Source organism: Eschscholzia californica, unplaced genomic scaffold (genome assembly GCF_041429995.1).
Source record: "Eschscholzia californica isolate CP2 unplaced genomic scaffold, dmEscCali1.0.p SCAF_4, whole genome shotgun sequence".
Lineage (NCBI taxonomy): Eukaryota > Viridiplantae > Streptophyta > Magnoliopsida > Ranunculales > Papaveraceae > Eschscholzia > Eschscholzia californica.
The window spans coordinates 1672150-1690761 of NW_028238461.1; the positions used below are offsets into that span (position 1 = coordinate 1672150).

At 37.3% G+C, this 18612-nt stretch overlaps 3 protein-coding genes across 12 annotated transcripts; 2 read left to right on the forward strand and 1 right to left on the reverse strand.

The window, feature by feature from the left end:
* Window positions 1-230: 230 nt before the first annotated feature.
* LOC147541364 (receptor-like cytoplasmic kinase 176) lies at window positions 231-4332 on the forward strand. Of its 5 annotated transcripts, XR_015224265.1 has the most exons (9): window positions 231-887; window positions 1390-1718; window positions 1882-2017; window positions 2109-2251; window positions 2335-2458; window positions 2857-3461; window positions 3600-3760; window positions 3825-3895; window positions 3990-4332. XR_015224265.1 is itself a non-coding variant. In XM_086638279.1 (6 exons), exons 1-6 carry the CDS (start codon window positions 788-790, stop codon window positions 3312-3314), a joined length of 1290 nt encoding a protein of 429 aa, XP_086494405.1. In that variant the 5' UTR covers window positions 231-787; the 3' UTR covers window positions 3315-3495. The 5 variants fall into 5 exon arrangements, 1 of the variants encoding a protein (XP_086494405.1); XR_015224264.1 differs by having other exon boundaries at window positions 3600-3895; window positions 3966-4332; XR_015224263.1 differs by having other exon boundaries at window positions 3600-3895.
* Window positions 4333-5126: 794 nt separating this feature from the next.
* PAT2 (protein affected trafficking 2) lies at window positions 5127-13198 on the reverse strand. 6 transcript variants are annotated; one of them, XM_086638275.1, is made up of 12 exons: window positions 13079-13198; window positions 12743-12885; window positions 12567-12643; window positions 11769-12018; window positions 10782-11405; window positions 10165-10338; window positions 9324-9450; window positions 9131-9240; window positions 8729-8929; window positions 7353-8296; window positions 6338-6604; window positions 5127-5611 (listed from the first exon to the last, which is right to left on the reverse strand). In XM_086638275.1, the coding sequence occupies exons 4-12, from the start codon at window positions 11925-11927 to the stop codon at window positions 5263-5265; spliced, it is 2955 nt and encodes a 984-aa protein (XP_086494401.1). In that variant the 5' UTR covers window positions 11928-12018; window positions 12567-12643; window positions 12743-12885; window positions 13079-13198; the 3' UTR covers window positions 5127-5262. The 6 variants fall into 6 exon arrangements, with proteins under 6 accessions (XP_086494401.1, XP_086494402.1, XP_086494400.1 ...); XM_086638276.1 differs by having other exon boundaries at window positions 9131-9210; window positions 13084-13181; XM_086638274.1 differs by having other exon boundaries at window positions 13084-13181.
* A 2810-nt stretch (window positions 13199-16008) lies between these two features.
* On the forward strand, window positions 16009-18344 carry LOC147541366 (fructose-bisphosphate aldolase 1, cytoplasmic). Its single transcript, XM_086638338.1, has 2 exons — window positions 16009-16661; window positions 17052-18344. Exons 1-2 carry the CDS (start codon window positions 16634-16636, stop codon window positions 18098-18100), a joined length of 1077 nt encoding a protein of 358 aa, XP_086494464.1. The 5' UTR covers window positions 16009-16633; the 3' UTR covers window positions 18101-18344.
* Window positions 18345-18612: the final 268 nt, after the last annotated feature.

The window sequence follows — 18612 nt, forward strand, 5'->3', positions numbered from 1 at the left end:
CTACTCTCTAAGTCGGCTCTTATTTTACTCGCTTCAAATTTGTGGAACTGTTTATTTTTGTTTCATCAGTTTGAATGGTCGATTCAGATTGATTTTGAGACTATTTGATATACAATTCAGATTCAAACGAGTCTTTTTAAGATGAAAATTTGGAGAAAGTCACAGGGATATTTTAGTCTTTTTAAGCACATGTTAATCACTCGTGTGAAAACTAACTGAAATGTTAGCAAAGTTTGTTAGTTGAAGGGGTTTTCCTAATTAGGCATGAGAGGTGAGGGGGCAACCTAAATTTCCCATTGGACCAACTAACCCGCCATTAATATCATCTCGAGGACCTTATACTAGTTGCAGAAAAGAAAAAGAAAGGAGTAGCTTAAGGGTATGGCTAGGTCAACTTTCACACTCTCTTTCACCTAGTAGTTCGAAAAAAGCTTCTCAATAATCTAACCCCCCACACCTTCGAAAAAGGAAAACAAAAAAACTAGTATTAATTAGGAAACTCCCTCAATCTTCTCTTTTAGCTCAAACAAGAAGAAGAAGATCCCAAAAGTCTGAATTTGGGTACCCACTTTGGAGTTCTTTTCTGATCTTTCAATTTTTTTTTCTCTCTCTCTCTCTCTAATTTGATTCTGTCCTGGTCTTCGTGGCAGTCACCTAACTTTTTAAACAAGTAGAAAACAAAATGAGAAAAGGGTTTCTTTTCACACATAATCTGCTCTAAGTTTCAAAGACCCAGTTTGGGTTTTGAAACCTAGGTTTGTTGATCTGTAATTAGAGAAGAAGCAAAATGAGGAAGGAAAGAAAAAGGGAATTCGTTCTCAGGGTTTTTACTTCCATGGGTAATTGTTGGACTGCTCCAATCAAAGCTGAGACTCCATTTCATACAGGTAACCCCCATCACTCTAATTAGATTTTTGAACTTGTTTGGTGAATTTCCTTATATGATTATAATCACTCGAATTAGGAAGTGAAAGATCATTTTGAGTTTTTTCTGTTTTATTTTCTTCATTCTTGTATGTTAATTAAGGGTTTTGATAGGTTTTCTATTTGAGTTGAAATTGATGTCTCACACACACTTAGGAGGGATCTCTGAAATAAATTGCTTGTTCTATTGTTAATTTTTTGGTCTATTCAGTTAGAATTAGTGAAATATGTATGGAGAAAAAATATTGAATTTTGTTGGTTTACTTAAAAAGGATATGATCATTTTCATGATATTTCCGAAAACAGTCTTTCTTGGTTATAAAGGTCATTCTTTGGGGGGCAATTTGATGACCAACTATATGAATGTGATAATTGCTAGTTGGGTTGGTTCTGCACAATTTGAATGGTTTATCAACTTATCGTTTCTGTATTGTTTATGCTTTCGTGTGAATTTGTATTGTGTAGGAGGTAACCTGAAATACATTAGCAATGAAGAAAACGGTCTAAGTAGTAGTTCAAGCGGAATGGTATCATCAAACTCTATGCCTCCAACTCCTCGTACCGAAGGTGAGATATTGACTTCAGCCAATTTAAAAAGCTTCAGTCTAAGTGAACTCAAAAGTGCAACTAGGAACTTCCGCCCTGATAGTGTATTGGGAGAAGGTGGATTTGGATCAGTTTTTAAGGGGTGGATTGATGAGAGTGGTCTTTTAGCTTCAAAGCCTGGAACAGGCACAGTTATTGCAGTGAAGAAGCTCAACCAAGAAGGCTTCCAGGGTCACAGGGAATGGTTGGTGAGTTTTTATTTCCTCATTTATGAACTCCTCTACTGATTCAACGACACGGGTTGTCTTCAAAGTTGTCTCGGTTATTCTTGTATTAGGTAGTTTTGATCAATCTAATATGAGCATATCGGAATCTAAGTGGGTAAACTTTGTCGTATTTCCAAATCCACAGACAGAAGTTAATTATTTGGGACAACTACATCATCCTAACTTGGTGAAGTTATTTGGGTACTGCTTAGAGGACGAACACCGGTTACTAGTCTATGAGTTCATGCCTCGTGGAAGCCTGGAAAATCATCTCTTTAGGAGTATGTTCTTAATCTCGTTATGTTGTTTGTAGTGATCTCTCTCCCTCTCTCCTCTTTAACATCACATTTGATTTCATTCATTTTTTGGCAGGGGGTTCATATTTCCAACCACTTTCTTGGAACCTCCGAATGAAGATTTCTCTTGGGGCAGCAAAGGGGCTTGCATTTCTTCACAGTGCTGAAACAAAAGTCATTTACAGAGATTTCAAGACTTCTAATATACTTTTAGACTCGGTACGTCACTTATGAGACTTATCTTGCTAAAATTGGTCTAACAACTTCTTAATTTCTCACGATTTTATAATTCCGAAATATAGAACTACAACGCAAAGCTTTCCGATTTTGGGTTGGCCAAGGACGGTCCTCAAGGTGATCAAACCCACGTTTCTACGAGGGTTATGGGAACATATGGATATGCAGCTCCTGAGTATCTAGCAACTGGTACATTCATTTCCTTGCTAACTTCAGATATCTTTTGTTAAATCGTACGGCTAGGGCTATAAATGAGTTTATTCCACTTTCATTAATAAACAACTTGGAACTAGATGCTATTAATAAAGTCGGTTTCCGTTCTTGACTAGCCCCTGTATTAGAATATCTTAGAAAGATTAGAAAAACAATTATACATCTTAGTTATTTCTGGTTATGCTCAAATTGTGTATGGGGTTCTCGAATTATATGGGAACTTCCTGGTTTAGAACATGTTAAAAAGATTAGCAAAATCGGAGGTTTCTTAGTTCTTTCTGATATGATTTAATTCTGTATGGAATGGAATTGTTGAATAGATCATAACAAGTATATTTATTTGTATAGAATTTGTGTCGTTTGTCTTTGTGAAGGTCATCTGACAGCAAAAAGTGACGTGTATAGTTTCGGAGTTGTCCTTTTAGAATTGTTATCTGGTCGAAGAGCAGTTGATAAGAACCGGCCATCTGGAGAACACAATCTAGTAGACTGGGCTAGACCTTATCTGAGCAGTAAACGTAAACTATTCCGTGTTCTTGATACCCGTCTCGAAGGTCAGTATTCACTAGGAGGAGCACAGATAGCAGCTCAACTCGCCTTACAATGTTTATCTTCAGGACCTAAATTCAGACCAAACATGAACGAAGTTGTGACGACATTAGAACAAATTCAAGAAACAAAAGAATTGAAAACAAGTAAAGAAAAAGAAATCAGCTTGAAAGATAAAAGACTTTCGAGTAGTAGTGGACCAAAGCACCGAAGACGGAGTGCTGCTGATGCCTGCGATGAAAATGAAGCTTCTTATCCCCGGCCATCTGCTTCGTTTCTTTAGGGTTGAGACTTTAGAATTAGATATAGCTGTAAGTTATTTGTATTCAAAGAAAAGGAAGGAAAAGAAAAGAGGTAAAATTAAGATGGTGTCTGAAATGCAAGGGGCTTAGACATTTACTGCACCTACATTTGTTCAACTTTTGTACAGGTATGAAATTTGGTATATTATTGCTGTGTTTTTCTGTGTCGGTCTCCAGCTTCTAGAACCTTTAAAGGGGAATTTGCCTTTTATGGTAGTAAAAAAACGCTCGAACTAGTCGTAATAATCTATTTGAAATGTTTACAGTTCAAAATAGGCAATAATCAAGTTAATAACCATGAGAACTCCTTTAAAACAATATGAAAGCGAAGGCTAGACAGGCGCATGGTGGTCTTGCTGGTGGTCAGATGATGAAGGAAGAAAAGGAGGTCTAGCAAGAAAGAGAAGAGCCAGTCAAGTTAGCCAAGGTGACTCCCTATGAACCACCACATCTAGGGTTAACAAATCTAACTACACATATATATGTTGCAGTTTGTTTGTACCCTTTGGGAAAGGGCATAGGCAAGTCATCCTTGGCTACTAAAGAAGACTCTTCTCTTCATGTAAGACCTCTCTTCTTCTATATTTTCTTTTCTAAGCAAGAGGTTCAAGTTTCATACTCCCCCTAATCAGACGTCTTTTCCGCTCCTTCGACAGCTCTGCCGTAGCTAAATGCTGGATGGGTTGGTAAAAGAAGAGCTCGAACCAACAACCTCATGGTTGTGGGACATGTTGTCTAACGATATCTCATCAAACCCCTCAACCGTTTCCTGCTGAATTGCTATCTAGCTACTAGTAATGCATTTCCTTGTGTTGCTTTGGGATGTCTCTACTCTGTTTGGGAGCCTATCTATTTATAGATTGTATAGGTCTCTCTTTTTCTCATCATTCATAGTCTGCTTTAATTCAACTTGTCCATCCATGAAGAATATATGCTTTTGACATCAAATAGTCAACATAAAGGGTTCTTTGAGGTTTATGGCATCTTTCCTTTTGAATCGATTTCATTTAGTCAACTGATACAAATGTAACTACTAACAAGAATATATTCTTAATCCTTATGAACAACTAGATGAAGACTCATGAGAGGGTCGCGGTTTTGGAGATACTAAATAGTCTCTCGGAATAAAGATTTCGGTCAATTAGATTTGACTTAGGGGGAAACATTGTTTTCCATCCAAAAATCGTCCAAAACTGTTTTTCTTTTTTACCCTTGGTCTTCATCTTCCACACCACCCACGGCTTCTGACCACGACCTCCACTCCCTCTTTCACTTAATCCCTTCATCTCTTCTTTTTCGCTCTCTTTCCTTTTGTTCTTCTCTTTTGGTCTCTTTTCTTTGAAGGTTTAGTGGTCAGTCAGCCACGACATGTTTCGTGCTCTACTACCCACGAGATGAAGAGAATTAATCTTGTGATCAGTTGACAACGAAACTTCTCGTGGTCGGACGACCACAAGATTTTTGTGGTTAGTCTGCCACGAGATCTTTCGTAGATGGTTGGCCACGAGATGCTTTGTGGCTGACCATCCACTCCTCGATCGAGGGTCTGATCTGAAGCAGAAGACAAGGGACTCCTGAAGATCTTATAGCAGAGAGAGATTGAGAAAAATATGGTGGCGAGTGGCGGTCGGAAACAATGGTGAAAGTGAGATGAAGTTGAAGATTAGGTGGCAAAATTCAATGAAATGAATTTTTGGACGAACTTGCAGGACAGAGAGAGAGAGAGAGAGAGGATGAACTTGCAGGGAAAACTAATTCTGTTACATCGCTATAGAAAACAAACCAGGACGAACTTGCGGGAAAAAAAATTATTCCATTAACATGCGAACACAATTATACAGATCAGGTCTTGTGCCCAAAACTTGGGCGACAAAATGAAAATAAAGTAGTTCTGATTCCAATACAAATCAAATCTAATTAAGGAGATACTCAACTCAGAAATGCTACTATCCTATTCAAAAAATTCAACCCAAATATGGTTTCTTCACAGTTGACCTTTACAGAAAGGTTTAAAGATTCAGAGCATTTACCTTCAACAGTGGTGGTAATCAGGCATGGAACCGAGTTGCTTAAGATCTCGCAGCTGAATCTTAAGCACAAACCTGATGCATCATCAAGTTTGTCTGAAACAGGCATATCGACAGATACAAGAAAAATGCTTGTGTTACTAAGCATCTTTGATGCTAGGCTTCGGCTAACTAGAAGAAGATTATCTTTCGTAAATGATATATGTTCCTTCTCGTAGTTTATCTCTTCCATGTGGTCCTTGAAGATGCATCTGATTAAAAATAATACAAAATTATTAGCAACATAACTCTTAAAAAGTAAATAACTGAAACTTCTAACTCAGTATTTTCAGTAGAGGGACATGTAATCGCCTTGAGGAATGAGGTGAAGTCAACTTTTACGAGGAGATGCTAATAAACAAATAACGAGAATAGTTTCCTCTGTTGTCAGCTAAATGTTCAATTTCAACACTATTTGACCATTGATTAGTTCGATCCAAGTCTAATATGACAACTGCTCAGGAAATGTACTTGTCCATTACACGACGTTAAAAAGGGCAAAATTTAATTAAACTCATCATATACTGCAATTGCTCTTGATATAAGTACAAAACCCAATAACACTTCCCAATCTAGCAAAAAAAGTTGTTTTTTAATTTCGAGGATTTTCCTGACATTACTTTCACATTTTTCTGATTACTCCTTTGACGATGCCTCAAGTTTGATTCACAACATAGTTTTCAAAATGGACCTAAAGATGACCCAAAACGCTAATCACTAGTTCCTGGGGCCAAAGGTGGTGTTTGTATTGTTTTTATCTCATTGTTTCAATAAGACTTGTCTTCTGAATCGTCTTACTCAACTGGACCCAATACCAGTTCAGACCTTGTGTCAGATTTCAGATTAGGCTAAAAGTACGGAAAGATAAAATGTAAAAAATTGAGGCATACTACTAGGTTTCGTGACTGACTTTGTCAAGAGAGGAGGAAGTGACTAACCTCCTAGAGTATTCGAACATTCCTGGGAGCTGAGACTCCTTTTTCAGAAAGGATTGAATATCCATTGGAAGTGGTTTCACAAAATATCCAATATCAGGTCGCATCTTGACGGGAAGTTGTTTTCCAGTACAGCAAATAATCAGACTGAGAGGTAAAAGATGATGGTTAAAACGAACTTGAAAAATTCGTCTCACTATCTGCCCAGGCTGCAGAGATCCGATTTCTTCCTGAGTTACCACAGGCGGCACTTCTTGGGAGGTAGAGGAGCTGTAATTTTCACAAAGCCAATGGCATAAGATAAACTCAGAAAACTGATAAGAGTAATAGAAAAGGAGCATGATGTTTGCAACTAAATCAAAGCATACCATTAGCCATTTACGCTCATTGATTCAAATGTACTAGCCTAGAAGTAGATTTTATATTTTTATATAGCTAAAAATCATTTGTATCTGAAAACACAAAGGGTAGTTTAAGGTGGTGTTTGTTTTTCTTCAATAGTCAGATCTAAAATCTGATTCGAGTCAAACCTCAAGCCAATGTCAGATAGTGTTTTTAATCTAGCTCTTGAGTGGCTGATTCCGGTCGATGATTGGTCTATTTGAGTGGGACATAAATTCGTCTGACAAGGGTTAATTGTCTACACTAACATGAAATGACTATTGTACTCCTCACCATACAGTATGATTCAGTAGAATCAGATTCAAACAAGTCTGACTCACGAGTCAGATTCTAACAGTAAAAAGACAAACACTACCTGAGGACCTCTTGGCTACCACCAGAATGAATTTTCAGTTCTACAATCCAAGATGTGATCACAGGGGCATTTTAGATTGACAGCCCAATGGGAAAAAGAGTATAGGCGAAAGAACCAAGCATCAAGGGCGTTACATGAATTGTCATCATTAGAAGGAGAAAGAAACATTAACCGTTAAACAATTGAAGCTTCAGGCAAGAAAGAAAACAAGAAGACATGAAAGTCAGGAACCATATGCAGACAGATAGAGTATTAATATACCTTTCATGTGTTTCTGATGCATCACGGGTCGTAGATTCTGAACTTGGATTAGATTCTTCACCTGTCATCATTATATTTTCTAATAGTTCCGCAGAGCAGTTTTCGAAGGAAACTTCAACACATACATGTGCTGGGGATATGCTTGAAGTCTTAGTTGAAAACGAGTAATCCACCCTCAGGCCCTGGCCACTTGTAGGATCTAAGAGACTGTAGTTTTTGTGTTTAACTATAGCACCAATATCTCGTATAGAAAGTGTAGCTACAGATTGGTGTAAATGAGCTTCTTTAGATGAGCTCAATTCAGTAGATTGAGGCTGGTCATCCAACCACGACTCCAGTGCTCCCTTAGACATCAAAACTCCCAGATCATCAGAAAATGGAGACGAATTACTTTGCTCAGTTTTATTACCAACATCTGATAGTTGGATCAGTGGGTCAGCTTCTTCATCAACTTCACTTGTGGAGGCAGTTCCCTCACTCTCATCTGAACTGCTAACAGTATCTCGAGAACTATACTCAGAGCCACTTTCTTCATCCAGTGATCCGGATAATGTTCCGGGACCATTCATGTCACAGGAGTCAGTATTGGATTGTATATTAAGACTACATGGCCTCGGAAGAGGTTCATACCCTGGAGCTGCATGAAGAACTATCTGTGAAAGAGAACCAGGGAGAAAACAGCGAAAGTTATCTGGTGTAGATGGTATTGGTTTTGTTTTCCCTCCAAATATGCTTTTTACAACCTGGTTCTGTAAGTCTATAGTTTTTTCTGAACATGTTCCATCCTCCTCGGCTTGAGGAGTTGTGTAACAAGATAAGAGACTCTCCAACAGACGGGCTCGATCACGAACATCATAATCTGAATCATATTTAGCAAGTTGAAGAACATAACTTAATACCCTTTTATAAGTTACGGCATCTTCCTCTTGCCCATGTAACATTACCTGAAGCACAATAACAAGTAAGCTACTTAAGCATGGTAAGAATTATGAAAAATTTGTAGCTACGAAATCTAATGAAAAATTTAAACAATAACAATAACTAAAGCTTAAATGTTACAATGCCTAGGATATCTGATAAAGAAACTGATGAAGAAAAAATGAAGTTTGCGCAGTAGAGCTTGGATTTACGCCTTCCAAACTTGGGCCATTTCAATGAAGTACATCATACTCCGCCTTACAAAATCTCACGAAATGCTCAAGGATGTAACCAGAAGAAGAAAAAAAACGAGGAAGATCAAAATATGGCACAATCGTTGCCACCGTCATTGAATCTAATAAATCGTAGTATATTATCAAAAACAAAATCAGGGTGATGATAAAGTAAAGTAGAAGACTACTAACGTGCATGTCTTCAAATAGAAGATCAGAAGATACCTTGACAGTAGTATAAAGGATTTGATTCTTTGTTTCCAGTGATTCTGAGGTAAAGCACTTAGCAAGGTATTGAAGTATAGTTCCAAGCATCCTTGGGATTATCTGCCCAATAGAATTGTATTCTCCAATCATCCAAACAATCATTGCACGGGCAGCAGATGTTTTGATTGAATCCATACTTCGAACCAGCTTTATGATAGCCTTTAGACATAAAATGAAAAATCAAAACCAAAGCATTTGAGAGTTTACCACATGCAAGCAACAGTATCTTAAGGTATAGTGGTAACTACAAAATACAAATACCAATCAACTGCATACAACCAAGATTCATCACATTATAGGTCCTTAGAAATATGAGTTGGAAGAAATATAATAACATTGTCAGGTTTAGTACTTATATACCTTCTCATGACTAATAGGATCTTGCTTTATAATCTCCTTCATGGACATAATCGCTTGGGCCAAAACATCTGCTTGTCCATCTGTTGAGCTTGAATGACAAATAACAGATTCTGCAGCTTTATGGGTGTTAATTTGTAGAAAATAGAGAGAGAATTTCCAATCATAAAACAGGAAAGAGGAAATAGTTGCATACCTTGTTTAGTCAAAGCCAACAGCGCTTCCAAGCAGGTATTTGCCACAGCTGGAAGTCTTTGTGCACATAAGCCAATTGCAGCTACTGTTTCAGCAACAAATCTCCTATCTGTATCTCTAATGTAATCCTAACAGTCCACTAAAAGATAAACATCAGTTGATGAATAGCACACGACGAACATAACTAATGTTTAACTAATTTCAACGTTTTGAACACATAAAATTACGAAGAAGATACATAAAATGAAATAGAAAGATTGGAGGAAACAAGGAATACATGATAGACGTATACCATATAGGAACCAAAAAGAATCGATTAAAATTCTAAAACAGGAAACCTTTGCGCAAGTAAAATAACTACAGGTGTTTATATGCATGATCTGCAAATAAGAAATCAAGTTGTAATTCATGCAATCAATCCAAAAAATTTCACTTTTTAGATCGATGTTATGTACAAACAGAGTCTTAAAGGCAAACAATCTATGGACTTTTCAGCATCACAATAGGTTTTACTCAGCTGGTTAAACTCCGCATAGTCTATTACAGTTCTCTAATAAACCATAATCAAATAGATCACGTTCACTTGGAAGCTCCAATTTAGGTTTAAAAGCAATATATACAAAATCTCAATTTCAAATCTCGTTACTAACCATCATTCCTGTTCAATGAATGATCGGTCTGAAAGTATAAAGAAAGACATACGTAAATAACATATCTGCTGGTTCCCAAGGAACCGTAAACTTATAACTATGGATCAACGAAACATAAACTAAAGCACCCCAATCAAGAGGCTGAACTTACTAACTTTTTAATAATAGATGGCCAGAAAATAAAATAAATACCTGAAACTCTCGGAAGATGAATTGAATTGACAAATCTGTAGCAATTGTAGAGAGTATGTCAAGTTTTAGAGCTTTGATTTGATAAGAATCTGAAGAGCATACGAAGAAATCTTCAAAATGGGAAGCGAAAAGGGAAGGCATTGCCTTGGCAAATACTTGAATGTTGCAGAGAACCTGAACATACAAGATAATGAATACAATTAGACTTGCCTATCACCATATGTAAGCGGACATGACAAAAGAAGAAAAAGGCATACATATCCAACTAAACTTTAACAGAAATGACTGTGTGGATGTATCAATAAATGGTTGGGATATGCAAGTCGACCTTCATTACATGACATTAAACCAAGAAATCAACATGCTTAGGGTCATGTGAATGTTGAATTATGATCTAAATGACCAAATAGAACATCAGTCTTTAACGATCGCCAGACTGATCCACCTGAAGTGGATAAAGAAAAACTGTTGGTAGCGCTACCCAGTAAATGTAAGATTTGAAAAAAGGGACTCAAAATGAAAATAAATAAAAGTGAAACTACAAAAAAGTTAAACAAGGAGAAAATGTTGCATCAAAGTATCAAACACTTAAATAGTATTGACAAAGTAACAATTACCACATATTTTGAGGCACTAAAAGATCGTAGAAGAAACAGAAGTGGCTTAACAATTCTTTCAACGCTGTCCCTCGGTGCCATGATCCAATGTACCCCAGCGGCTGCTAGAACGACTGCACTGTTATGGCTCCATAACAAAGGTGATGTACACTGCAGCAAAAGTTTCACGTCCTCGTTGCTTGATGTAGAACTTCCAATGTCAAACCCTGAGGTATCCTTACCCATATAACTTGACCGCGACAAATATTCATCTGGCCCTTCTATGTAACATCTAAACAATGGATTACTCAAACTGGACTTAGGGTCGCTGCCTTCCTTTTCATCACCATTACCATTAGATATCTCGTCAATAACTGGATAATCTTTTTCAGAATTAAAAAAATCACTTTTAGGAGAATTGAACATAATGGATTCTTTCGCAAGCCCATGCCTTGCTACTACATAACGAAGAAGAATCCCGATCAGGATAATCTGACCCCACTCTTCCACATCAGGAACATTTTCACATAGCCTTCTAAAGTTTCTGCCTATCATTGACAGGTTATTAGGGCAAACCGCACTAAATCCAGCGGCTGCGGCTCCAATAACTACGGGGGAGTGATCGCTTAGAAGAATACCTACAATCTGCAAAAAAAAGATGGAAAAGTTAATGAATGTATAAGGGATACTGACATACTGTATATGGAGGAAGGTCTATATCGTTCTCCAGAAAAATTAGGGAATCAATGAGAATATAACTAAGATTTAGAAGGTTCGTAGCTAAGTCAAAACCATCAGAGTATGACACAACCAGCATGCCTGATGAAAGGCATTAAAGATATAACCAACTAAAATGTTCAAAATCATTTCTCAAGCGAGACTTTTCTAGGACAATTAGATACACATAGTTCACCTAATGTTAGGTTGTAACATAATGCATATTACTGGTGCAGCTTAAAAACTAATGAAACTGTCACCATCCTTGACAAGAATTTATAAGGAACTAACCTCTTCAATAGAAGATGTATTTTCCTCCTGGTGCAAATCATACAGTTTAGGGAGAGCCGTGGCTGCACATTTCCTGACATAAACTGATGGATCTCGGGCACACTTACTGACAGCAACCATAACAAGTGGAGATATTGCATGTAAACGTATTCCTGCCATGGTACGGAGTGCCCATGCACGAACCAATGGGTTTGTATCTGATAAGTCCTTCTGGAAACAATTTATCGACAATAATGCTTCATTTGGACGCCTGTGGAAAACATAATAACAATAATGAAATGAAAATATCCCTTAATGTGAGCCAGCTAGGAGTCTTAAGACCGTGATGCAGATCAATGTGTATAACCAACCATCTTGGCGAAGGGGCATTTGTTCCAGTAAGTCACCAACATGACCATAAGTCCATAACTAAGTTGGGTATCATCAATTTGCGAAATTTTACTAATAGGGATGTTTTTTTGTCTTTGTTACCCCTAATTAACGACTCGACTGCCAAAATTTTGTTAGTTTTGCACCAGTTTGGGTGCAATTAGTGGCTAGTCTTTAAACCCAAGAAATGATATTAAGTGGCAAGCGAAGACGAACCACTAATTACCAACAATTAATAGTGCAAAACCAATAAAAATTTAGAGATACAATTTGGGGATCCCATCAGTTTAACATAAGGTGGATTTAGATAAAAGTAATCTTTCTTAACTAGTGAAAGGAGCTTGTAAATATAATAAAGGTGGTCGAAAAAGAGTTCCCAATAAATTGAAAATGACTGAAAAAGAAAAGATTTACAGATTAGATCATTACTTTTCGGCATAATGCAGCAGATACAAGTAAACAAGCTTCTTTACTTCCAACGACTGTGATGCCACGTTCTTAACAACCTGCAAATCAATTCAAATTTTACCCTAATTCAACAATTTCTCTTCCATGATTCCTAATTAAAAGGAAAAAATCAAAGACGAAGGAAGGAAGAAATAAACCTGGGGGAAGAAATTAGAAACATCTACGCCCTGAGCGATTAGAGCGAGCAAACGCTTCAAAGCTTCAACTTTCTCAGAATCGAATCGACTATCAAGTAAAGGAGCTATACTAACATCATCAGGATCGTCATAGAGATGAGCATCTGTTCCAAGACGAAACATCACAGAAGATGCATTACTCAGTGTCTCAGACGTGGATCCAAATTGGGGAAACATTTTCTATCAGATGTAAAAAAGAATTTCTAGGGTTTCATTTCTGATCTAAAAATCGTAAGTTTTGGATTAGGAAGAGAGGAAAATAGAGATCTAGTTCTTCAAAGTCCAACTGATTTTTACTCAACTGTGGGTTCTATTCTCAGTCCCGCCATCGCTGCCCTCCCAATTTCTGCATCTCGAGACTCGACTAAAACGTCGGGTCGGGTTTTACCATGCCCGTTTTAAAATTTTAATTAGGGCAGAGTATTTCATTACCATATCCGTGCTTATCTCATCTTCTTGATGTATCAATATCTTGTAACAACTAACGTAGATCGTACTCGATTTCTTATAAAATAAAAAATAATAATAAATAAATATCATATATGTCTTGTACTCCTGTCCCAAATAAAAGTTACTTAACCACTGCCTCCCTACCCGTCTCGTCTAATATGAGACGTGTCGGGTTTTAAATAGAATTTTTGGTTAAAAATTATTTTAAAAAATTTAAATAAGAGCTATCAACCACAAACACTACTACTAATGACATGATACAAAAAATAAAATAGTTAAATTACTAATATATAATGAAAGTTTTATAAGCATAACTACATATATACTTCTATACAACATACTTGATCGGGTCGGGATGCGTTTTACTACCTAATCCTAAACTCGCTCCAAACTCGATAATTTGTTATCTTTGTACTATTCCTACCTGTGTTAATAAAATGATAGGTAAAACCTGTCGCATTATAGGAAGGTTTAGGTCAGAATTTGTCATCTCGGGCCAAATTCTCACCCCTAATAACAACTGTAGGTCTGTTGTCTTTTACAAGGTGGACACTGGTATTATAAGTTCTACTTACAATATGGAAACCAACTAGTATTATGTGTGAAACAATTTTAATTGTTTTGACCACATGTTTTATTTGTATTGTTTTTGAAAATATAAAAGCTCGATGTCTAAGTATTTGATTCACAACACGTCTGACTGTTTTTGCAGTATAGGCGGCCTTTGAGCAGAGCCAGATTCAGGGGGTGCGACCGCTCCCCTAGTTCCGTCCATTTTTCTTTAATATTAGGCATAAAAAATTGTTTACATATTTATGTATGTGTACTACTCTATTATAAAAAATCGATAGCTTATTGGTTGTCGGGTTTAGTTGAGGCATAAGAGGTTTCAAACCCCCTTACTTACACTTTTTATTTTCTTGAGGAATATAATTTGAGTAACTTTCTAAACCATCATTTGAACTTTAAAAAAGAAACAAAAATATTTGTTCAAAAATTATTATGTATGGTCGAATTATTGTATTCACACTAGAAATTGTCTTATCCGAAACTAGTCAGCTTTGTTTAACATGAAATTTTGGATCTGTATATGATTTGATATACATCCATAATACTATACTATATAATGTATTTGTGTTGATAATTTTTTCTATTTAATGAAAAACAAAGTAAAATAAAATAAAATAAATTAGGACAAATATCATTTATCTATTTAATTAGTATTTACTTATTACCAACAAAGGGAGACTCTTCAACCAAAAAGCATTTAAACCGAACATACCATGTCAAAAGGGTTGTGGTCCTTGTGGAGGCGTTAACAATTGGGGTATTTTTAGTCTAACACTTATTTACCCAAGTGGTTGAAAGTGGTTGAAATATACTCCAAAATTCTGGAGGTCTCAGGTTTTGATTCCCAGAGGAAGTAGGATTCATAGTTTATTAAACTTAGGTTATTAAAGGTATAAATAATGTAATAAAGTTGTCATGACTCTAGTCTCTTTCATGTTGTTGGGCTTTAGGTCTCTTTCATTAATGATTAAGGCCACGACTTTGGGGAATAATGGAAAGTCTCTGGGGAATAAAGTCTACTTATTGTTCAACCCAAGAACTTGTATGATTGAACTTTCTTCCCTAATCTTCATCTTGTCATCACCTTCATCACCACAACTTTCTTTCACCGCCACTTCGACCACCACAACTTCCGATGACCACCACCACAACTTCCTTTCACTGTCATTTCAACCACCACAACCTCCGATGACGGTCGTCATTTCCAACTAGTGAACATCACTCAATACCACACTTTTTCTCTCTCTTTGCCTCTTCCCAACATCTTGTGTAGATACAATTGTAACTTGAGCAAAAAGAACAGGAACAACAAGGTCAATCATGCTTAAAAGATTACATGGGTAGAGAGATATTCTCAAAAGATAAGCTTTTATGACATAGTAAATTGATTCAGGAAATGATCTAGGATTCTTAACAATATCAATTAGGACAAACACAATATCATGCCTAAAACAATAATTGGAGTGCCCGAAGGGAGGGGGCGAGAGCATCAAGGAGGTCGGGCATTGACATTTGAAGGTTGCGGTTAGAGATTGAGAGATTAAAAAGAATTGTTGTTGTGTTTTCTCAAGCAACTAAGGAAGATGAAAATAGAGTTTCGATAAAATTGGAAGAACACCTGATCTAGCTAGTCATGAACGACTTTCAGGATTGTGCTTCGAAATTAAACGAAGTTCAAAATCGATTCTGTTTGGGTACTTTGTGAATCAGACTTGATTTGTTCATTAGAGGGAAGAAGGTAACAGAAAAGGAGCAGCAAGAGGAGGTAAAAGAGAGAGATAAATTTTAGGCAAAACAAAAAGAAAGAGAGAGAGATAAAAAAAGGTGGTGGTGGGGTTCGGTTGCGGTCGGACTTTGGTGGGTGGTCGTGGGATGTAGAAGATGAAGAATAGGACGTAAAAAAGCAAATTAATTAATTTTTGAACTCAAGACAAAAATTTCTCTCAAGTCAAACCCATAGACCAAGTTCTTTATTCCCGAAGAATTTTCTTTATTCCCAAAGCCGCGACCATGATTAAATTTAGGTGGTTATCGTGCTTATCACATCTTCATGATTGTATCAATGCATTGTAACGACTAACGTAAATCGTAATCGATTTTTCGAAGAAAAAAAATTAGAGTATTTTAAAAGTGTTGTCAAAAGCGTTATTTGCACCCTCTGAGAGCAAAACTTGTGAGAAAAGGAGGCGCTAGTAAGTAGTAACTTTTATTGAGGCGCCTTTAACACTCCCGTTCGCCAGCTACCTGTTTTCTTTGGGTTTCATTTGATAATATAATCTGTGGGTCCCGCCCCTTGTTTATGTACCTCAAAATTTGACGGTTTACGACGTCCTTACCAAACTGGCGGCGTAAAACCTTTTCTTTTCCCGCAAGCCACGGGTTTTCCAACTTTCCAATGGCTCGTGGGTTTTGAACATTGTAATGGGCTTGGATCATTACACTTTCAAGCCTATTAATCCATGGTAATTCTAATCTCCTAAGTTTTTATTTTATTTTTAATTTACTCCCTTTTTCGAATAAACAAAATATATTCTTTTTTTTTTTGTTGAAAAAATATAATCTTAATTATTCAACAAAAATGTTAAAAAATTATGGGCTTTCTAGAAGAGGCCAATGATAAGCCCATAGGACTAAGTGGGCTGTGGGGTCCGAAAAAGGTAAAAAGAAGAAACCGCCTAAGCGCATTGTAATCTCCACCGGTGGTAGGTATGGGGCCGGCCAATAGTCCCTCCTAATAAAAACCTAACTATCTTCTTTGATTTCTCCCAATTCTCTTCATCCTCTCTTTAACAAATCTATCTCGTTTCTTTCTCTACAATTCAACCTTCAATCATGTCTTGCTACAAGGGAAAATATCATGGTAAATCTCTCTCCCTTTTTCTCTCTATCTTATCTAGTTGGGTTCTTATTAGTTTGTTGCTCTGATGATATCTCTGTATTTAGTTTAGATCTTATTAACTTGTTGGGCTTCTTATTAGTTTGTTTGATCTTAGTTTTTAAATAACTGTCCTGGATCTGTTAGACGTATTATGAGATCTAATTAGATACTTGATTCGTATGAACTTTTAAGATTACATATCTCATGAATCATCATGCATAACCTAATTTCTTACTTACCTAGGCAATGATACTAAGATCAAGTTATAAATTTAACAACCCTAATTGTTTTATCTACTTTGTGTTCATATGAAAATACATATTCAGATGTATGTCCAGTACTTGAGAGTTTCTAATCTTGTTTGAATTACAGATGAGCTCATTGCCAATGCTGCCTACATTGGCACACCAGGAAAGGGTATCCTTGCTGCTGATGAATCCACCGGAACAATCGGAAAGCGCCTTTCCAGCATTAATGTTGAAAACATTGAGTCCAACAGACGTGCACTTCGTGAACTTCTTTTCTGCACCCCTGGAGCTCTCCAGTACCTAAGTGGTGTTATCCTTTTTGAAGAGACTCTATACCAAAAGACTGCTTCCGGCAAGCCCTTTGTTGATGTCCTAAAGGAAGGTGGTGTCCTCCCTGGAATCAAGGTTGACAAGGGTACCGTTACACTTGCCGGTACAAATGGTGAAACCACAACTCAGGGACTTGATGGTCTTGCCCAGCGTTGCCAGCAATACTACGCTGCCGGAGCACGGTTCGCTAAGTGGAGAGCTGTTCTCAACATTGGCCCAAATGAACCATCTCAGTTGGCCATCAACGAAAACGCTAATGGGCTAGCACGATACGCGATCATCTGTCAAGAAAACGGGTTGGTTCCAATCGTTGAACCCGAAATCCTTGTTGATGGGTCTCACGACATCGACCGATGTGCTGACGTGACTGAGCGTGTTCTTGCTGCATGCTACAAGGCATTGAATGACCACCATGTCCTTCTCGAAGGAACCCTATTGAAACCTAACATGGTCACTCCCGGATCTGATGCCAAGAAGGTCTCTCCAGATGTCATTGCTGAGTACACAGTCCGAGCTCTTCAACGAACAATGCCACCAGCAGTCCCTGCTGTCGTTTTCTTATCAGGTGGACAAAGTGAAGAAGAAGCTACTCTCAACCTTAATGCCATGAACAAACTGAAGGCCAATAAGCCATGGTCACTTTCTTTCTCTTTCGGCCGAGCTCTTCAACAGAGCACTTTGAAGACATGGGCAGGGAAAGAGGAAAACTTGGAGAAAGCACAAGCTGCATTCTTGGCTAGGTGCAAGGCTAACTCTGAAGCTACCCTTGGTACCTACAAGGGTGATGCTGTATTGGCAGAAGGTGCGTCTGAAAGTCTTCATGTTAAGGATTACAAGTACTAAGTTGTGACCAAGTTTTCCGTTTTTCGTATGGTTTGAGTGTCTTGTTAGAGGAGAGTAGAGAGGAGGAGAAGAACGGAAAGAAGTAATTGTTTTTTTTTTTCTTGAGGGTTAATGAGTTTACATCTTTGAATTACATGACTAGTTGGTGATATGAGATTATGTGTATGCTTTATTTTAATTACTAGGAGTGTCGAATTATATTGCAAGATGAGAAGGTTATTATGTTATGTGGGTTTTATGGAAAGCGCGGAATAGATGTACTTTTGAGAAGATCAAACCGAACGGTTATAGAATGATACAAGATGCTCCTTAAACAAAAAAATAAAATAAAAATACAAGATGCTCAAACAATGCTTCATGACTTCTCAAAAATGGTTTTGATCTCCTCCGAGATCAGACTTACTTAAAATGAGTTGTGATGAAGCAAGGCGGCAGCTATACGTACGAATTGCAAAGGAGGCTGAGGCTACTTAGAATGAGTTGTGATGAAGCAAGGCGGCAGCTATACGTAG